The sequence below is a fragment of the Myotis brandtii genome, unplaced genomic scaffold (genome assembly GCF_000412655.1).
Source record: "Myotis brandtii unplaced genomic scaffold, ASM41265v1 scaffold781, whole genome shotgun sequence".
Taxonomy (NCBI): domain Eukaryota; kingdom Metazoa; phylum Chordata; class Mammalia; order Chiroptera; family Vespertilionidae; genus Myotis; species Myotis brandtii.
Window position 1 is genome coordinate 393,516 of NW_005371136.1, and position 22,460 is coordinate 415,975.

At 39.8% G+C, this 22,460-nt stretch overlaps 1 protein-coding gene across 5 annotated transcripts in view; it reads left to right on the plus strand.

Moving 5' to 3' along the window:
• ADAM10 (ADAM metallopeptidase domain 10) overlaps window positions 1–22,460 on the plus strand; it is a 165,528-nt gene that overhangs the window by 81,305 nt on the left and 61,763 nt on the right. For all 5 annotated transcript variants that reach the window (XR_001360005.1, XM_005883284.2, XM_014530866.1 and 2 more), the window contains 2 exons: window positions 10,989–11,089; window positions 20,985–21,134. Coding sequence is in view for 4 of the 5 variants with exons in the window: in XM_005883284.2 (XP_005883346.1) it covers window positions 10,989–11,089; window positions 20,985–21,134 (251 nt within the window). In the remaining variant the exon portion in view is untranslated. The remainder of the gene's footprint in view (window positions 1–10,988; window positions 11,090–20,984; window positions 21,135–22,460) is intronic.

Sequence of the window (22,460 nt, forward strand, 5' to 3'; positions counted from 1 at the left end):
GACGGCGAGGGGGCACAGGCCAGGCTGAGGGCCCCCCCCCCCCCCCCCCCGAGTGCACAAATTTCTGTGCACCGGGCCTCTAGTTATAGTAATAATTCACTATTGGATTTAAGGTGAATAAGGAAAAGAAAGAGAATAGCCAGTGATGGACCGTTGAACAAGGTGCTAGTATTGGTAGATTAAAGGGTCTTAGTGGTGTTGAAGGAGCATTAGTAGATAGAGGGTCTTAGTGGTGTTGAAGGATTGTTGGAGTCTAGAGGGAATGTTCTGAAAAGGTAAGTTGTAGAAAGAAAGTATGATTTAGAAGTTGAGATGTTGAAGGGGTTTCAGTTATTAGTAATGACAGGTTCAAAAGTATGACCATATAAGTGAAAAGTTGAAGTAGGAGAAGACTGTCAGAGAAAAGGTGGTATGAGTGTATTGGAAGGATCATCAACATGAATGTTGTAATCACTAAGAATTATGGGTAGTGTCAGAAAGAGTGACAATGAGTTAGGATCTAAAAATAAGAAAATAGAGGGAAATAGTGATTTGTGGGGGCAGCAAATACCTATAATAAATTGAAGTAGTTGGTGGTTTAGTCTCCTGCGTCTGAAAGCCAGGCCACAGTGAGAATAGTCCTGATGGTCCCAAGGCAGATAGTGGTAAATAACTGTGAGTGTTTAGTGAAGTGAGGGGCAGAGGAATTTCTTGTAGGAATAGGAAGAGTTCTGGGGTTCCCCTTTGATTCCTGCTAGAGTCCTCCTGATGGAGATGAGGAATGCTACAGAAGGATTCTCTTTATCCCTGCCAGATGATGGATCAGAGAAGGTGATTTTCTGAAATATAGGTAGGTAGGTACTCTCTTCTTGATTCTAGCCAAATGCTACCTGTTGGGATGGAATAGGTGCAGGGACTCTTATTACTGAATCTAGGCCATCTTTTCACCCTGGGGACTGATGGCCTGCTAGGTTGTGGTTCTATTCTGAAGTTTCTGATAGTCTGCTGGCTTCCTTTCGATTTCAGATTATATTAGCCTATAGGCATTGTGGTATTAGGTACTGATACTTATTTGCCTTCTGACTGTGTGGAGGAGTGGTAGAAAGAAATCCACATATTGTGTATATATCAGTTACATGTATGATACAGACATGTATGTGTGTATACCTATATATTTGTTAAACTTTATATATTTTATCAAGTAGATTAGACACTCATTAAAGACTATGTTTGATTATCTTAATCTTAGGGAAGTAAAATTTGCTATCCCAAATGTGTCTCTTTGGCATGTGAATTATTTAGACTGATTTTTATTTATTTATTTATTTATTTATTTATTTATTTATTTATTTATTCCTCACCCAAGGATATGTTTATTGATTTTGAGAGAGAGAGAGAGAGAGAGAGAGAGAGAAACACTGATTGGTTGCCTGCCATTTTTGCCCCGACTGGGGATCGAACCTGAAACCTAGGTATGCACCCTGACCCAGAATCGAACCCCCAACCTTTTTAGTGTATGGGATGACACTCTAACCAAGTGAATCACTCAGCTGGGGCTAGGCTGATTATTATTATTTTTTTTAAAAAATTTTTTTTATTGATTTCAGAAAAGGAGAGGAAGAGAGAGACAGAAACATCAATGATGAGAGAGAATCATTGACCGACTGCCTCTTGCATGCCTCCTACTGGGGGTTGAGCCTACAACCCAGCCATGTGCCCTTAACCGGTCGAACCCGGGACCCTTCAGTCTGCAGGCTGACACTGTCCACTGGGCAAAACCAGCTAGGGCTAGGCTGATTATTTTTAAGAAACAGAAGATTCAGTAAATTTTTCTTTGGCCTCCACCATAAGTGCTTAAAAGAATTTAGATAGAGGGCTTATTCCAGGAAGGGAGTTATCATCAGACATAACAACAAAGAATTTGAGCAAAGTGTGGTGGTGTTATTGACGAAGTTGGAGTATCCCCTTCTCTACTGAGTGCTGGGCGTGGAGTCCTTATGATATCTCTAGAAAAAGATTTTCTGAGACCCATGCAGGAGGATGAGTGATATTTATTTGCATGGAATTACATGCATTTCCCTTAATCCAGTTATAGAAAAAGTATAGTGGGGCTTCAGTAGAGCTAAAATCAGAGCCAGTGTCCAGAGTTTCCATTCCATATTGCAGTCAGGTCCAGTTCAGCATCAGACTAGTTACAGTCCAGTAGTCCATTGTGTGTGGGTGTCCATATGGCTATGTGCCATGTAGGCAAAAGCCAGGAAGCAGGGGTGAGAGCCCCATAAGCCAGGAGTCACGTGCAACATGCCAAGAACCAAGAGTACAAGAGCAACTAAGAGAGTGAACTCCTTTGCTCAGGGGATTAAATATTCCAAATTTTCTTGCCCTTGCAGTGGCCATGCCTATTCTGGCCAATGATCTGTTCCTAGGTGTGACTGACAGACAAGCACCTTCCCTATGTCACCCCAGCTTTACTGGGCATGCATCTATTTCCCCTCCATTGGACCCTTGGGGAGTGTAAAGTTGTACCTTCCTGGAGAAGTTGCCCAAATAATATGCCTATAATATTTGGCCTTTCCTTTGCTCCTGTCCTGTTATTAATAACTAGGTTACACGGTGTCAGTGGTGGAGGTGGTGGGGGATTAGCACGGCTTGTTTGTTCACATTCCTCTCTGTGTCCCTTTGTCTCTGAATGGCCTGGCAAACATTTATTCTTTTTTTGTTGTTGTTAATCCTCACCCAAGGATATTTTTCCATTGATTTTTTTTTTTTTTTTTTTTTTTTTAGAGAGAGAGAGAGGAAGGGGTGTGGAGAGACAGAGAGAGAGAAACAGCGATGTGAGAGAGACACATTGATTGGTTGCCTCCTGCACATGCCCCGACCACGGTTGGGGGTGGAGCCTGCAACTGAGGTACGTGCCCTTGACTGGAATCAAACCTGTGACCCTTCAGTCCGCAGGCTGACACTCTGTCCACTGAGCCAAACTGGCCAGGGCTAAACCTTTATTCTTTTATTTCCCTTGAACGTCTTCTTCTCCTTTGAAGTCCCAGACCACTCCCCTCTTTCCCTTAGCCTCAGATGTTACATAATCTTCAGTTACTTGGCTGTTCTTTGGGCCTCATATTCTTTTGGAGCTCCTGTATATAGAAAATTAAATTTGATTTTTTCCTGTTAATCTACATGTCAATTTAATTCCTATACCAGTCAGAAGAACTCAGAAGGGTAGAGGAGAAAATTTTCCTCCCTGACATGTTCAAATGCCCAGCATCAGTGCCAATTATTGAATGCACAGAGTGTCATTGTATTTAGTATTATTAATATCTGGAAAATATATTTTATTGAGATACTATACAATAGAGATTGCTGATTATATATAAACTGGTGGCCCGGTGCACGAAATTTGTGTGTGGGGGGGCTGTCCCTCAGCCCTGCCTGCATCCTGTCCAATCTGGAACACCTTGGGGGATGTCCGACTGCTGATTTAGGGATTGGGCCTAAACTGGCAGTCAGATATCCCTCTCACAATCCGAGACCGCTGGCTCCTAACTGCTCACCTGCCTGCCTGCCTGATTGCCCCTAACCACTCTGCATACCAGCCTGATCGCCCCCAATTGCCCCCCCTTCTGGCCTGATCACCCCTAACTGCCCCCTCCCCTCGCCAGCTTGCTCGCCCCCACCTGTCCCTGCCTGCCGGCCTATTCAACCCCAACTGCACCCCCCGCCGGCCTGCTGTCCCCTAACTCCCTCAATCCCAATGACATGCAGGTTTGTTATCATGTTAGAAAACATTCAACGTTTTTATTTTGCTGATGCCAATTTCAACATTTAACAATATATCCTTATATTGAAGTGAATTATAATTTTACTTATTCCTCTAAAAACTAGTTAAATGTTCTATTTGGAGTTGTGCTACTACATTAAAACTACCTGAATTTGTTTAGCCATTAAAAAAAAAGTCATAAGCACGTATTTCCAAGTGTGTGGGAACTAATACTAACAAAAACAGTAAATATAAGAAACTATATATTTTAAAAAGTACAGGCGAAAAAGCTACAAAGCTTAATATAGAGGAATTAATTATAACACTAGAAGCCCGTTGCACGAAGATTCTCGCAATAGGCCTTCCTTCCCCTGGCTGCCGGCACTGGTTTTCCTTTGGCCCCTGGGACCCAGGCCTTTGGTCCAACCGCAGTGGAGAAGCCAAGGTCAAGGGCTAGGCTTCTCCCCTCCGGCCGCAGCAAGGCTTGGCGTCTCCAGTCTTCGCTCTGTGCCTACATATGCAAATTAACCGCCATCTTTGTTGGGTTAATTTGCATAGTCGCTCTGATTGGCTGGTGGGCGTAGCGAAGTGACACCAATTTGCATGTTTCTCTTTTATTAGTGTAGATTAGAGATTAGAGACCTGGTGGGGGTGGGGGCCTCAGCCCGGCCTCACCTTCTCTAATCTGGGACCCCACCAGGGGACATCCCTCTCGCAATCCGGGACCACTGGCTCCTAATCACTCGCCTGCCTGCTTGATCGCCCCTAACCCCTCTGCCTGCCTGCCTGATCGCCCCTAACCACCTCTGCCTGCCTGCCTGATTGCCCCTAATTCTTTCCTGATCGCCCCAACTGCTCCCCTGCTGGCCTGATTGCCCCTAACTGCCTCTGCCTCAGCCCCCGCACCCGGGACCCAGGCATCCCTCCTCCGGGGTGCGGGCGGCTTCGCCTGGGCTGGCCGCAGGCGCTCGGGCTCGGCTTTATCAGGAAGTATGTCTGGAAGACATCGGTCTAATTAGCATATTACTCTTTTATTAGTATAGATCAGACATGTATACTCTTCTTTGGCTTTCCCTGTTACATTAAAGAAAATGATGTTTTACTGGTAATTGTTTACGATAAGGATATTTTTGTTCTGTTCTTGAATTTAGTAAGATGTTCAGTTAAATGCCATGCATGGGGTTGGAAGCTATAAAATTCTCTCTTCCAGAATACTTTGCAGCATGCCTTTTGTGCCTGTGTAGGAGCAGATTCAAAATGTATTTCATAATATGCTTTTAATGAAGGTAAATTCTAATTTCTGTCATGATCAGCTTATGATCTTTGTTCTTTCTCAAATTTGAATAAAATTAGGCATATTGCCCTAACCGGTTTGGCTCAGTGGATAGAGCATCGGCCTGCGGACTGAAAGGTCCCAGGTTCGATTCTGGTCATGGGCATGTACCTTGGTTGCAGGCACATCCCCAGTGGGAGGTGTGCAGGAGGCGGCTGATCAATGTTTCTCTCTCATCGATGTTTCTGACTCTCTATCCCTCTTTCTTCGTCTCTGTAAAAAAATCAGTAAAATATATTTTTAAAAAAATCAGGCATATTGACTAACTTTTGGAGGGCTTAAAACTTGATTGCTAATGAATCTCACAGCTTTTTGCTCTGAAACTGAAAATCTTGCATGGAGTAAATCCTTCTTTTGAGAAACTGTTTGAAAATGATAACAGTATTTCTCTAAGCATGCAAAATATTTAATCTGGGTATTATAGAGTCTACTAGCTTCTATCTTTAGTTAAAAGATGTACTTAGTTATTGTACTTATCAGTCTTCAACTTAAGTGTATGATTGATTTTTTAGCAAAAGTTGTATTTTTTAGGATGAATGAAAACTAGTATAAATGAAAACATTTAGAAAACTATAACAAATACCAACACTGGTAAAAAAACAACAACAAAAAAAACCTTCTGATATGCTAGAGCAAGATTATTTTGTTATTTTCTGTGATAAAAAATTTGCCAGATCCCTAGTGGAGAACAGATATAAAATAAGTTCTGTTTTTGACAAAAGTTTTCACTACGTATTAAGATTATGCTAATTACAGTAGCAAACAGCCCCCTATTCAGTGACAAAGTGCACTAAAAGCTTATTTCTCACTATGTAACAGTTTAATGTGAGTATTCCTTATCAGGCAGCTTTTCTTCTATAAGTGAGTAGGAATCCAGGTTACTTTATTTTATGCTATACTGTACTATAATGCAGTTCCCAGTTGTCTCCTACCAGCCATTTAGAAGGGAAAAAGAGCATATGGGACCCTGGCTGGTGCACTTCCCTACTGCTCATATTTCTTCAACTAAAAACTAGGTTATGTACACCTAGCTTGGATGGGAGGCTGGGAAACTTAGTGTGGATTTGTTCAGGATAGTGAGAAACCTGTTTGGTCAATGACTGCTAAACCTTGCCAATAATGAAATTGTTTTTTCAAATTAAATCTCTGAACATTTTAAAACATATTTTTAGAAGTGGTTACATGATTGATACACTATTAGGGGTTTTGGGGAAGATTGTATATTTTGTAAACAGATTATTCCCAACCCCATATACCTTTTTAAAAAAAATATTTGGTAGTGGTGAAGCATGTGGAATGGGGAGACCAGATATGATAGGCATTTAGAGGAAGTCATCTGAAAACAGGCTGTAATGATGTACCCACAAGGCTTTTCTTTTGAAAGGCTAAGTTAAATAGTTTTTTTATTTGGAAGTGGGGCCATGATGCCATGCTCTTTTATCTGTGCTCATGTTCATGTGTGAAATACAGCAATTTGGTTATGGAGGTTATTAAGATAGTTTTATGATAAGTTAGAACTGTAGTTTAAATAGGCCTTTTTTAATATGTTGGGAGATGTCTAATTCAACTCAAAGAATTTCATCAAATGTTAAATATATATTTATTTCATTGAACTTAAATTAGTATAAGATAAATAGTAAAATAGATTATTAACTTAACTATTATCTTAATAAACAATCCAAATAAGGCACCACAAACTGATCCATAAAGGAAAAATAAGGACATAACATACTAATTGAATCATAAGTTAGTTGCTTATCACATTGGAACAGAAATTAAAATAAGCTTTTGAAAATGTATTACTTAGTGTTATTCATTTTCTGTGGCCAAACATTTTGTATATAAGTACTCTTAGAGCATGTTTTACTTACCTGTTTAGTTGTTGCCAGAGTCAGCAGAAGGATTCCTCCTCATTCACCTTGTTATCTTGTAAGAAATAGATAAATTATGTTCTTATTCATGATTTAAGTGAAAAACTAGCCAAAGAATCTGGCCACATTTTTAGTTGCTGGATACTGGACTATCCCAATGTTGGGTAAAATAGCACAAAGTAATATCAAACTATGAACTTGATTTTATATGATAACTAGAGGCCCAGTGCATGAATTTCGTGCAGGGGGGGGGGGGGGGATTCCCTCAGCCCGGCCTGCACCCTCTCGCAATCCAGGACCCCTCGGGGGATATCCGACTGCCGGTTTAGGCCCAGTCCTACAGGGATCCCTGTGGGATCGGGCCTAAACTGGCAGTTGGACATCCCTCTCGAAATCCGGGATCGCTGGCTCCTAACTGCTCGTCTGCCTGCCTGCCTGATTGCCCCTAACCACTCTGCCTGCCTGCCTGATAGCCCCTAACCACTCTGTCTGCCTGCCTGATGCCCCTAACCATAACCACTCTGCCTGCCTGCCTAATTTCCCCTAACTGCTCGCCTGCCTGCCTGATCGCCCCTAACTGCTTGCCTGCCTGCCTGATCGCCACTAACCACCTCTGCCTTGGCCCCTGCTGCCCCGGTTTCGTCCGGAATGATGCCTGGAAGGTCGTTTGGCTGTCTGGTCTAATTAGCATATTACACTTTTATTATTATAGATTAAAACAAGTAGGAAAATTCCAAGAGATCTAACGTCTGTTAACTGAATAAAGAACTTCAGTGCATATGTACACTTGTCTATGAGTATGTTTTTGTATTGTGTTCTTGACATGGAGGAACTTTAACTGGTGGGCTAGGCAAGCTAGCTTCCATTAAGAATCTGGGCAAGACTCATTGGGACATTTTCAGGTTAAAATTATAGTAGCAGAAGAAGGCAGAGTGGTGATAATACCCTAAATTAAATGGTGAGAATTGAAAAACTTGGCATATTATACTGTAAGACTTTCCAGCCTTTGTGGTAGATTCTTATTAAATATATGTGGGATGGTACTATATTTTCACTTTGCTAAAGTGAGCATTTGAAATGATACAGTAATAAATGTATTAGTGTTTTTTCTTCTTTTAAATATATATGTATTTTTTTTTATTGATTTCAGAGAGGAAGGGAGAGGGAGAGAGAAATAGAGCAATGATGGGAGAAGATCATTGTTTGGCTGCCTTCTTTCTGCACACCTCACACTGGGGATTGAGCCCAGAACCTGGGCATATGCCCTGATGGGAAATCAAACCATGACCTCCTGGTTCATAGTGCGACACTCAACCACTGAGCCATGCCGGCCAGGCATGTTCATCATTTCAGTTGTGTTATTTTTCCACTTCAAAGTAATTTTAACTTGTTCTACTGATATTGCAGTTTTTTAGTTCTAGTTTAATTTTGAAAATTTCAAACTTAAAAAAAATGTTTAAAGAATTATACAGGAACACATACATCCTTCTCCCTAGTTTACCATTTTTTAAAACATTTTATACGTCCCTCAACACATTTTTTTGGGAACCATTGGAAGGTAGGTTACCGACTGCATGAGCCACCACTGCTAAATACTGCAGCACACATCTCCTAAGAATATATACATTTTAAAAATAACAATAATAAGTGTTTCATCCCCTAAAAATATACATTAATATCATTTACTATACAGACTAAAATGAAATTTATCCAGTTCTAAAAATATTATTATTTTTGGCATTTATTATATCTCTTTTAAGTGTCTTAACTTCCAGGCTCCTCCACCCCACAGTTCTCAGTTTTTTATTTTTATTTTTTATTTTTTTTTTATTAATCATCACCTGAGAATATTTTTTTCATTGATTTTTCAGAGTGGAATAGAGGTTGGGAGCGGGGAGGGAGAGAGGGAGGGAAGGGAAGGAGAGATAGAAAGAGAAGCATCAGTGTGTCTCACATTGACTGGTTGTCTACAGCACATGCCCTAATGGGAGGTGGGGAGCAAGCCCACAACTTAGGTACTGCTCTTGATGCCGAGACCCTTCAAGCTGACGCTCTAATCCAGTGGTTCTCAACCTTCTGGCCCTTTACATACAGTTCCTCATGTTGTGACCCAACCATAAAATTATTTTCGTTGCTACTTCATAACTGTAATGTTGCTACTGTTATGAATCGTAGTGTAAATATCTGATATGCAGGATGGTCTTAGGCGACCCCTGTGAAAGGGTCGTTTGACCGCCAAAGGGGTCGCGACCCACAGGTTGAGAACCGCTGCTAATCACTGAGCAACACAGGCCAGGGCAACTTTTTCTGTTTCTTTAAATGACATTGCCTTTTTTCACATGTCTAAGGCAATGACTTATAGAACAGTGATGACGAATCTATGACACGCGTGTCAGAGATGACACGTGAACTAATTTTTTTGGTTGAGTTTTCTTTGTTAAATGGCATTTAAATATATAAAATAAATATCAAAAATATAAATCTTTGTTTTACTATGGTTGCAAATATCAAAAAATTTCTATATGTGACACGGCACCAGAGTTAAGTTAGGGTTTTTCAAAATGCTGACACGCGGAGCTCAAAAGGTTCGCCATCACTGTTATAGAATGTTTCACATTCTTGGTGTGTCTGTTTATTCGTGATTAGGTTCAGTTAACATATTTTGGCAAGAATATTGCATAGGTTAAGCTGAATGTTTCTTAACTGCATCACAGTAGGAGGCACATAATATCAAGTTGTCCTATTGGTAATGCTTAATTTCATCACTTGGTAAATGAAGTGGTAATTATTATATCACTTTGATGTAAAGATACATTTTTCCTTTATAATTATTAACTAATCTGTGGGGTTATGCTTTAAGAGACTATGAATATGCTCCCATCTTTCACTCAGTGGTTTTAGCACCCATTGATGATCCTTTGCTTCATTAACTAATATACCAGTATGTCGGCTTGGAAATAGTGACTTTTAAGTCTATCATTTCTTTCACATTGATTGATTAGAATTTTACAGCTGTTGGCAATCTTGACCCCTGATAAAAACTTATTTAAAATGTAAAATCAGAGCTGTTTATCAGTGTAGATAGATTGTTCATAATACCTAGCTTCTACATGTCAGTTTAGATTTGTATTGTAGTATTTAATTTGTATTTTCAATGAAATAGGCTACTAGTATGCACTTTAGGTTCTAGATTTTTCTTAATTAACTACCTGCAGTGCTTCTAATTATAATTCTGTGGATTGATTCTGTAAGCTACTTAAGGATTTTTCAGTGCTTCTCCTTTCACCCATGTCTTGGTATTTTATTTTGACAATTCTCTTAATTATGGTTAGTAGATTGAATTATAAAATATGTTCATGAACTAAGTAGGACCTTAACAATGGAGAAGTATGTGAATTTTGAGAGAGTGGAGTAAACTTTTGAATGACTAAGTTGAACAGCTTATCTGGAAATAGACCCAACTCATTTAAGGATAAATGAATCATTGCTTATGAAAGGAGAAAAATAGTGATAAAATAGTTATTGGTTTATAAAGCATTTGCTTGAAGTATGCATTGAATAAATTTAAACTCTGTCTGCTTTTACTGTGCCATAGAACTTGGTTCTTAGGCCAGTTGGTATTCATGGGAGGAATTCAAGCCAAATATAACATTATATTAGCTTAATTGTAGTTCAGATTGAGGTGGTTTTGTGCTTTGCAGCGTAGGAATTTAATATGTTTGAAGGGAAAGTTACACACTACAAAATAAAGGAAATTGCAGTATTAAGATGCTCTGTATATCCAAAGTGGGAAAGGTGGGGAAAGTTCAACTCAGAATAAAAAATGATTATTGTTTTTAGAATTAACAAATTATCTGTATGATAAAGTTCTAGAGACCAGTGATGTTTTATTGAGGGAGAACTTGGGAACCTACCTTGGGTTTGAAAATTAGAATGCCTAGCATATTTCTTTTCCTATATTACTTATGACAGTCAACTTTTCATTTATAAGATAATTCATAATACCTAAACATGTGACAAAAAATGATATTTCTTCTTTGTGTTTTAGACTACCCCCATAAATATGGTCCACAGGGGGGCTGTGCAGATCATTCAGTATTTGAAAGGATGAGGAAGTACCAGATGACTGGTGTAGAGGAAGTAACACAGGTAAGGATTTTAATACTAGCTTGCATTTAAGAATTGAAAATGAACTTGGGCATGTGTTCCTGCATTAAATATGTTTGTTCTAGAATTTCTGAAATATTTATAACACTGGAGAAATATTGATATTTTTTAATGCTTAAAGAAGCCAGTTAACTTGCCTATAATAAAGACATAGTGCTGAGATTTGAAACAAATCTGTGTGTCTCATTAACATTACATTATATGTCTGAAACATAGTGAGTCTTAATTTAAAAAACAATCAGTTTGAACTTGTGTTTTCTATAAATGTAACTATTTGTATTAGTATTAAAATGAGACTGGTCAACTTCCCCTTGTTTGACTGGGACTTCCCAGCTTAACACTGAAAGTCATGTGTCTTTAAGCCTACTGAGATCATTAGCCACCCTAATAATAATCACAGTGCTGTTGATACTTTAATTGTAAGATATTTTGCCATTTGACTGTTGTTCTTTTATTCTTTTTTTGATCTCCTTTTTCCTGTAATAAGGGATAGGTTTATAGTCATTTAAAACATAAGTTTAGCCCTGGCCAGTGTGGCTCAGTTGGTTGGAACGTCCTCCCATACAACAAAAGGTGGTGGACTTGATTCCCAGTCAGGGCATTTGCTCAGGTTTTCAGGTTTGTGCCCGCGTTGGGGCGCGTGCGGGAGGCGACTGATCCATGCTTCTCTTTCACATCGATGTTTCTCTTCCTCTCCCTCTCCCCTTTACCCCCTCTCCCTCTCTCCCTCTCTCTTAAAAAAAAAATTCAAAGCAAGTTTAAAATGAAAAAAAATATTTTTATGATAAAACATTTATCATGTAGTTTAGACATCCTTTCTAAAAGTAGTAGGCTAGAGTAATGTTTCTTGAGCTACTTGAGATACAAATGCAGATTTGTGTGTTTCTTGATCTGCAACATGCACAAACAATTCTGTTTCAGGTGGGACTTTCAAGTATAAGTGAGATTTTATTCTTGCATTCATTGAAAAACTATGTATTGATCTGTCATATTGTCAGAGACTGCTGGTTCTAGAAATATGTGGATATTAAGACAAAGACTTATCCTCAAAAAGTTTATCATTTACTTGTAGACACAGAAATACAATTGCGGGTAAGGGATAGAAGAGGATTAAGTATAGAATGATGCTCTATACATAGGAGGAATTGTTAATCTAAACTGAGAAGTAATTGAGGACAGTAGTCATACACTAAAAGAATAAGTAAGAGTGAGGTTGGGCATGAATAGGTGGAAAGGCAGTATATAGGCATACTTTGTTTTATTGCACTTCACAGATGTTGTTTTTTACCAAAATGAAGGCAAGACCCTCCACTAACAAAAAGATTAATACTCGCTTTATTGCTATACTCACTTTATTGATGGTGGTCTGGTCCCGAACCTGTAATATCTCTGAGATATGTCTACATACCTCAGAGGTATTAGAGATATTAAAGGCCAGAGAGAGAGTAAGACTGGTAAATAATTTTTAACCCTGTGGTGGGGTGTAAGATTAGAGACTAGGAGACTAATTAGAAGTTATTGCAGTTATTCAGTAGAAAAACCATTTGTACTAAGTGTCAGCAATGTGGAGAGGACAAGACTACAGATTGCTAGATATAACAGAGTTTAACAGTGGCTAGATATAAAGTTAATATACAAAAATAGGTCACATTTCTCTTTTTGTTGTTTGTTTTTTAAATATATTTTTATTGATTTCAGAGAGGAAGGGAGAGGGAGAGAGACACACCCCCTGCACACCGCCTGCAACCCGGGCATGTGCTCTTGACCGGAATCGAACCTGGGACTCTTCAGTCTGCAGGCCGACACTATATCCACTGAGCCAGACCACCTAGGGCTAGGCCACATTTCCTTATATCCAGTAATAGACTATCAGAAATGTAACAAAAGAGAAGACATTGTTAATAGTATCAAGAATATCATGTATTGAAGAATAAATGTAACAAAGAATTATAAGACCTAATTAAGGAAAATTATGAAACTATATAAGATGTGTTAAGATTACTTTATTTATTTATTTAAAATATATTTTATTGATTTTTTACAGAGAGGAAGGGAGAAGGATAGAGAGTTAGAAACATCATTGAGAGAGAAGCATCGATCAGCTGCCTCCTGCACACCCCCTACTGGGGATGTGCCCGCAACCAAGGTACATGCCCTTGACCGGAATCGAACCTGGGACCCTTCAGTCCCCAGGACGACGCTCTATCCAGTGAGCCAAACCAGCCAGGGCTATTTATTTATTTATAAATATATTATTATTGAGGAAGGGAGAGAGAGAGAGAGATAGAAGCATCAATGATGAGAGAATCATTGATTGGCTGCCTCCTGCATGCCCCATTGGGGATTGAGCCCTCAACCCGGGCATGTGCACTGACCAGGAGTCGAACCATGAGATTCTCAACCACTGAGCCACTGTGGCCAGGCAAGAAGATTAATTTTAAGTAAATGGAGAGACATACCTTGTTAATGGAAAAATAAGCTAATCTAATAAAAGAGAAACATGCAAATTGACCGTACCTTCCCTATACCACAAGCTATACACACCAGCCAATCAGAGCGACTATATGCAAATTAACCGAACCAAGATGGCGGCTGGCAGCCACAGAGCTGGAGCAAACAGGAGGCTTGGTTGCCCCGGCGATGGAGGAAGCCAAGCTTCCCGCCTGCCCTGGCCGGCTGTGGCCTCTGCTAAAGGCAACAAAGTTTCAATTATAGAAGATAAATAAATCCCAGATACCTGCTTCCAGCCAGCCTCCACTGGGAGCTTGGGTGGCTGGGGGCCGTGGCCAACCTGCAAACAGCCATCAGCCCCTCACCCAGGCTGGCCAGGCACCCCAGCAGGACTCCCCTCCCTGAAGGGGGTGTGGCCAGTCTGAAAACGGCCCTCAGCCCCTCACCCAGGCTCGCCAGGCACTCCAGCAGGGACCCCCACCCTGAAGGGGGTGTGGTCAGTCTGAAAATAGCCCTCAGCTCCTCACCCAGGCCCCAGCGGGACCCCCACCCTGATCCGGACACCCTTTAGGGCAAACCAGCCAGCCCTCACCCATGCACCAGGCATATAATAAAAGGGTAATATGCAAATTGACCCTAACAGCAGAACGACTGGGAATAACTGGTCACTATGACACACACTGACCACCACAGGGCAGACGCTCAATGCAGGAGCTGCCCCCTGGTCGTCAGTGTGCTCCCACAGGGGGAGCTCTGCTCAGCCACAAGCCAGGCTGACGGCTGCCAGCACAGCAGTGATGGCGGGAGCCTCTCCTGCCTCAGCAGCACTAAGGATGTCCGACTGCTGCTTGGCCTGGTCCCCGCTGGCAAGTGGACATCCCCCGAGGGCTCCTGGGCTGCCAGAGGGATGTCTAATTGCCAGCTTAGGGCTGATCCCCTGGGAGCGGGCCTAAGCCAGCAGGTGGACATCCCCCAAGGGGTCCCAGATTGTGAGAGGGCACAGGCTGGGCTGAGGGCCCCCCCACCCCCGCCCCGAGTGCACAAATTTTTGTGCACTGGGCCTCTAGTGTATCATAAAAATATTAATTTTTCCATGTTGATTAATAGATTAAATATATTTTTGATACAAATTACAAAAGAGTTATTCACAGCACTTAGATGGGTCTAAAATGCTATACAGAAAAGTAAAGACTAAGAAGAAGTAGGGCCAATCTAAAGGTGTTGAACAGGCAAGAGGGATTTGCCCTAGAAGGGATTAAAAATTATTATACTAAATGAGAGTATAATCTTAACATAGAGATGAAAACAAATGCAGATATGAAACTTTGTTATTTGGTAGAGTTAGAATCTCAAATCAGTGAGGAAAAGTAAAGATGGTTGAATAAATGGAGCCAGAAAAAATGGAGCCAGAAATATTTTTCTAATGTTTAACCATTTAGAAACAGATGAAGTTGGATCTCTATCTCTTGCCATATTTAAAACAAAACAAAACTTCAGATAGATTAAAGTATTAAATGTCTAAAATGAAAACATTGAAACTTTTAGTAAAAATATTAAGTAAAGGTTTCCCTTTCCAGTTATGATTAATAATGGGTATCCACATAGCTTTCTTGTAGAAAACACGAAAACTAAACAAAATATATGAAACAGTTGTTTTCAAACATTGGAAGCAGGCAGTACAGGATGCGATGTTGAGAGGGAAATATAAATATCTCTGTGATTTTCCTGACTTCATGACTGGAGGCAAAATTTCAGGTGTGTCACAGGGAAGGGGATCTCACGAAGAGCAAAAAGTGCACAGCAATCTTACTGAGTTGAAGAGACAGGTCAAAGTTCAAGAAGGCAGAGTTTGACAGGAGACAGCTACACCGAGAAAAAGCTCCAGATATCTGCACAAGTGTTTCATTTAGTTTTAGATGAATACTAAGCTATACATGCATAGGGTGAAATTCTATGAGGAAACTACCAGAGAAAGAAAAACTACTGTGGAATCAATGTACTATTAGAAATTATAATTTGTAAAGATCCCAAGCCATATTAAGAGTAAGGCTAGGAGAGACCAAGATGGCGGCATAGGTAAACACCGCAGACTGCTGCCGCAAACAACCACTTCAAAAATACAACTAAAAGACGGAACGGACATCACCCAGAACCACAGGAAGGCTGGCTGAGGAGAGACTCTTCAACTAGAAGGAAAAATAACAGCACACCGAGGCTCAGAGGAGGCGCAGTGTGGAAAATACTCAGGTGCGGAGGTGCGCGCGCAAAGCGGGCTGGTGGCTGAGAGCGCGGTTGTCGTTTTCGGTCAGGGGGGAGTCTCAGACTCTGAGCTCCAGATACGGGCGAATCGCTGGGGACTCGGACCCAAACGGGAGAAGCGGGAGTGTCTGGCATCAGTTGGAAGGCAGCTTTCCCTCCGAGGTTTGCAGCGGTTCCGGGGGTTCTGAGAAGCAGAGCCTCTGGGAACGGGACTGAGAGGGGCCATAACCGCTCCCTCCGCCCGCCCGCCCTGTTGAGCCCGCCCCGCCCAAGCCCTGCGCAGAGCCATTTGCCAGATCGCCTCAGGCAAAGGCTAGATTAGCACCTCCCCAGAGGACAGAAGTTTTCCGCGGCAGACACAGCTGATTCACACAGCCAGTCGGCCTGGTGGTCAAATCCCTCTAGTATTAACTACAACAATCAAGGCTCAACTAGAACAAGACTGCGCACAAAGACCACTAGGGGGTGCACCAAGAAAGCATAAAAAATGCGGAGACAAAAAAACATGACAGAAATGGAGGATATAGAGCTAAAAAACGCAATTTTGAGGGCTTGCAATAAACTTTTGGAGAGCTTCACGAAAACTAATGAGACCCTCGATGCTATGATAAAGAAACTAGAAATTAAGCATACACGCTCTGAAATAAAGAATATTACACCCAATAGCAGACCAGAGGAGCGCAAGAATCAAGCCAAAGATTTGAAATGCGAAGAAGCAAAAAACACCCAACCGGAAAAGCAAAATGAAAAAAGAATCCGAAAATACGAAGATAGTGTAAGGAGCCTCTGGGACAGCTTCAAGCGTACCAACATCAGAATAATAGGGGTGCCAGAAGATGAGAGACAGCAAGATATTGAAAACCTATTTGAAGAAATAATGGCAGAAAACTTCCCCCACCTGGTGAAAGAAATGGACTTACAGGTCCAAGAAGCGCAGAGAACCCCAAACAAAAGGAATCCAAAGAGGACCACACCAAGACACATCATAATTAAAATGCCAAGAGCAAAAGACAAAGAGAGAATCTTAAAAGCAGCAAGAGAAAGAGACTCAATTACCTACAAGGGAATACCCATACGACTGTCAGCTGATTTCTCAACAGAAACTTGGCAGGCCAGAAGGGAATGGCAAGAAATATTCAAAGTGATGAATACCAAGAACCTACAACCAAGATTACTTTATCCAGCAAAGCTATCATTCAGAATTGAAGGTCAGATAAAGAGCTTCACAGATAAGGAAAAGCTAAAGGAGTTCATCACCACTAAACCAGTATTATACGAAATGCTGAAAGGTATCCTTTAAGAAGAGGAAGAAGAAAAAGGTAAAGATACAAATTGTGAACAACAAACATGCATCTATCAACAAGTGAATCTAAGAACCAAGTGAATAAATAATCTGATGTACAGAATGAACTGGTGATTATAATGAATCAGGGACATAGAAAGGGAATGGACTGACTATTCTTGGGGGGGAAAGGGGAATGGGAGATGCGGGAAGAAACTGGACAAAAATCGTGCACCTATGGATGAGGACAGTGGGTGGGGAGTGAGGGCGGAGGGTGGGGCGGGAACTGGGAGGAGGGGAGTTATGGGGGGGAAAAAAAAGGAACAAATGTAACCTGAACAATAAAGATTTAATTTAAAAAAAAAAAGAAAAAAAAAAAAGAGTAAGGCTAATTTCACCCTAGAGTTAAAGGCTACTGGAGACCTGCCCTAACTAAGTGGAAAAACCAAACTCCAAAAAGATCAAGTTGACTTTCAGGTAAATTAACTGTCTGTCAGAACAAAGTTCAATGATACTTGTTAAAAGAGTACATAGCCTTGGCCAGTTTTGCACAGTGGTTAGAGTGCTGGCCCGAGCACTGAAGGATTCTGGATTTGATTCCCGGACAAGGACATGTACCTGGGTTGTGGGTTTGATCCCTGGCCCTGGTTGGGGTATGTGCAGGAGGCAACGGATCGATGTCTTTCACATCAATGTGTCTCTCTTTCCTCCTCCCTGCCTCCTTTCCACTCTCTAAAAATCAATGGGAAAAAATATTTTAGGGTGAGGATTAGCAATGAAAAAAGAGTACACAGAATGCAGATACTCAATAATGTAACATTAAAAGAGCCCAGCATTCATAAAATATTACTAGATGACAAAAAGTTGAAAAATGTGATCTATAATCAGGGGGAAAACCACCCAGATAAAAACAGAACCAGAAATTATAGGCATTGGCACAGAAGGACTTAAGATAATGGTTATAAATACATTCAAAGAATAACAGAAAAATATGAAAACAAAGAGGAGATAATAGAAATTATAATAAAGAACTAAATGTAACTTGTAGAACTGAAAAGTACATTTTCTTAATTGAAATTTAATGGATAGGCTTAAGAGCAAATTATTTACTGCAGAAGGCAACATGGGTAAATAAAGGACAGTAAAAAATAGAAACTATCCAGATCTAAGCACAAAGAGAAAATAATTGGAGTCCTGGGACAGCGGATACAGGAAAAATATTTGAAATATTAATGTCTCCAAAATTTATGGCCCAGGAATCTCAATGAAACCCAGGTAGGATAAACACAAGGAAAACTGTACTAGGGCATATTATAGTCAAATTATTGGAAACCACTGAAAATGAGAAAACCATAAATAAAAGCAGCTAGAGAAAAGAAGATACATTTATATCCAGGGAAACAACTGTAAGAATAACTTCTGGCTTCTCATTACACAGTGCAAACTAAAGATTACATAATGACATCTTCAAAGTGTGCTGGGGGAAAAACTACCATCTAGGATTCTATATTTTGTAAAATAATTTTCAAGAATGAGGGCAAATTAAAGATCTGTTTCACACAAACAGGCTGAGAGAATTTGTAAGAGATTTACACTGCAAGAATTGTTAAAAGGAAGTTCTTCAGGTAGAAAAAGAATAAGAGATAGAAATATAGATCTATGCAAAGAAGTGAAGAGCATAACATAGTAAATATGTAGGTAAATATAAAGGACATTTTTTCTCATTTAAAAATTTTATTTAGAAGGAGTGGATAAAGATAATTTATGTAAATGGAAAGGGGGAAATGCTGGAGTAGCAATACTTACATCTGACAAAATAGACTTTAAAACAAAGGCTATAGTAGGAGACAAAAAAGGACACTATATAGTGACAAAGGGAGCAATCCAACAAGAGGATATAACACTTGTAAACATTTATGCACTCAACATAGAAGTACCTAAATATGTAAAGCAAATCCTGATGGACATAAAGGGAGAGATTGACAGTAATTAAACTCATAGTAGGGGGTTTTAACACCCCATTGACTGGATAGATCTTCCAGACAGAAAATCAACAAGGAAACAGTGGTCTTAAATGACATACTAGGTCAGATGAATTTAATTGATATCTTAAGAGCATTTCACCCCAAAGCAGCAGAATATACATTCTTTTCAAGTGCTCATAGAACATTTTCTAGGATAGATCACATGTTAGGACACAAAACACATTTCAATAAATTTAAGAAGATTAAAGTCATATCAGGCATCTTCTCTGACCATAATGGTATGAAAATAGGACTTTATCACAAGGAAAAAACTGAAAAACACACAAAGACATGGAGGCTAAATAACATGTTATTAAACAATGAATGGGTTGACAGTGAGATCAAGGAAGAAATCAAAAGTGACCTGAAAACATACAACAACCAAAAATCTATGAGACACAGTGATAGCAGTCTTAAGAGGGAAATTCATAGCATTATAAGTATATCTCAAGAATTTAATTTGAATTTTCTATTATTATTTCATCAAAATTCATTTAAAATGGTTCTTTTACATGTCAACAATTGTTTAAGTATTTGGATTCAATTGCAGTGGTAATTCTTTAAACAAATACTACTGATTTGAGCATTCAGTTTGCCTGCCAAATGTGTGTTAGGTGAGAACAATCTATATATATAAAAGCCAAGTGACCGGAACAATGGAATGACCAGGATGACTGGTTGCTATAATGTGCACTGTGGCAGCCAACTGGCCCGATTGGCTCCCCACAACCTTGATCGGGGGTGGGGCCAGCAACCAACCTCCTGTGTCCCCTCCTCCCCGCTGGTCCTGGCCGGCCGGACCCCACCCGTGCACGAATTCATGCACTGGGCCTCTAGTATAGTGATAAGCAAACAGAGATAAGTGTCTTTTTTCTAGAATTCATGAAGTAATAGGTGTTGGGGTGGGGACAGAAATTAATCAAATAACCACACAATAAATTGTAAGATTACTCTATGTAAGGACATGGGTACATAGTTTTGTGAGGTGGTATAATGGATGAATTGACCTTCGCTAAGTCTGAAAGAAGATGTTAGATCAGGAGAGGTAGCATCAGCATGTGCAAGGACTGGCAGGAGACAGACTGTGTGTTGGAGGATTGGAAAGAGGGCTAGAGTTGGGTAATGCAATAGGGTCTCTCTGTGAAATAATATGGAATGGGAAGAAACTGGACAGGTAATTAGAGTCTGCAGTACTTATTTGATAGCATATACAGAATTTAGGACTTTATCCGTAAAGCAATGGGAAGTCATTGAAATATATTATAGAGGTAAGTAATATTTTCAAGTTTGCATTTTGAAAAGATTACAGTATAGAGAATACATTAAAGGCTAATAGTGGATGTGGATAGATTACATTGTTTTTATTCTAGTACTCTAGGTTATAAGTGATGGTAGTTTGGACTAATGTGATGGAGACACGTTTCTTAGGTATTTAGGAGACAAATTTTGACGGGTAGGTAATACATTGGGTTTATAGAGGTGAGGTGGAAGAAGATATCAAAGTATTATAAACTACTATAAGACTTGCTTTATATTCAAGTGATTACATATTAAAAGGTATATTTTGAAAAACATGTAAAAGTGAAAGAATCTCTTGAATAAGTAATACATCTATGCAGTAGATGTTATGAGTCTGAAAGTGATGTTTATGAAGAATTTTTAATGGCATGGGGAAATGTCTATGATGTTACATAATAAAGCAGGATATGAAATATTTTATAATGTGTACCCTTGTTTATAATATGAATTTTTTTATAACGTCAACTCATAAAGCAGAATATGAAATTGTTTTTAAAGTATACTATATAAAATTATATTAGTGAAGCATGCTAATGATTAGAAATGACTCTCTTTTTGACAGACACCTAAAGAACATGCTGTTAATAATGGTCCAGAACTCTTGAGGAAAAAACGTACAACTTTAGCTGAAAAAAATACTTGTCAGCTTTATATTCAGACTGATCATCTATTCTTTAAATATTATGGGACACGAGAAGCTGTGATTGCTCAGGTACTTATAATTTTCCTACTATTTTAGGAGCTCTTGTATTCTAATAGCTATATTTCCCTCTAAAATTAAAGTTAGCACATATCTCATTTTGGAAAAATAAAAAGTATGTATTTTCAATTGTGATATGATAAAATATGTAAGATAACTATACAAATAGCTGAAAGACCAGTTAAGATATTTGTGTCATTCAAAAGAGAGGTGTAAGAAAATGATTTCATGAAGGAGATGACACTGGAGCTTAGCTTTGAAAAGAGGATTGAATTAACTGTGGTTTTAATAAAGGGAAAGATAGAGAAATTGTTTCAATAATAAGTATTTAATTTCTGTTCTGTATACCCATTGTACTTAGCACTTTCTAAGTTACCTTATTATTTGCATTTGTGTCTTAATCCTTTTTAAAGTATAAAGTATTTAGATACACCCTTCAATATGTTCTCATGTTGAAGGTATCCAGTGAGATACCTTTTGACTTTAAGGATTTGAGACTGAGAATGAACGTGCCATTGTATAACTGGTGAATTCATTTTGATGGTGGTGATGAGCTTAATTTTAGATATGTCTAAAAGCCAGGTAGTAATTCCATTAGGATATTGAAAATGTAGAACTGGAACTTGGGAGAGGTTTGAGCTTTTTGCATGGAATTTCTTGGTATAAAAGAGATATAGGTGGTACATTAAAAGGAGAGAGAATGAAAGGGAAAGAATGAAATCAAAAGGGAAGAAACTGGGAAAGAATATCTGTATATAGTGAATAGAATGAGGAAGAGAAGCAATGGGCTAAAACATAATAGTTAAAGAGGTAGTATTAAATAATTAGCCAAGTTAGAAACAAAGTTTCAAAGCAAAATGCACAGCCAATAGTGTCATCTTACAGAGATATCGAAGAGAATGATGAAATGTGTTAGATGGCAGGAATTCTCAATGTACACATATATATCAATATATTTAAATATCTTACAGTTTTATTTATTAACGAGGCCCAGTGCACGAAATTCATGCAGGGGGGGGGCCCTAGCCCAGCCTGCCCCCTCTCCAATCCAGGACCCCTTGGGGGATGTCTGACTGCCGGTTTAGGCCCGATTCTAGGGATCAGGCCTAAACCAGCAATCGGATGTCCCTCTCACAATAATCGCTCACCTGGCTGCCTGCCTGATCGCCCCATCCTGTTGGCCTGGTTGCTCCTAACTGCCCCCCACTGCCAGCCTGGTCACCCCTTACTGCTCCCCCTGCCAGCAGCCTGGTCCCTTACTGCTCCCCCTGCCAGCCTGGTTGCCCCCAACTGCCCCCCTCTGCCAGCCTGGTTGACCCTAACTGTCCACCCCTCCTG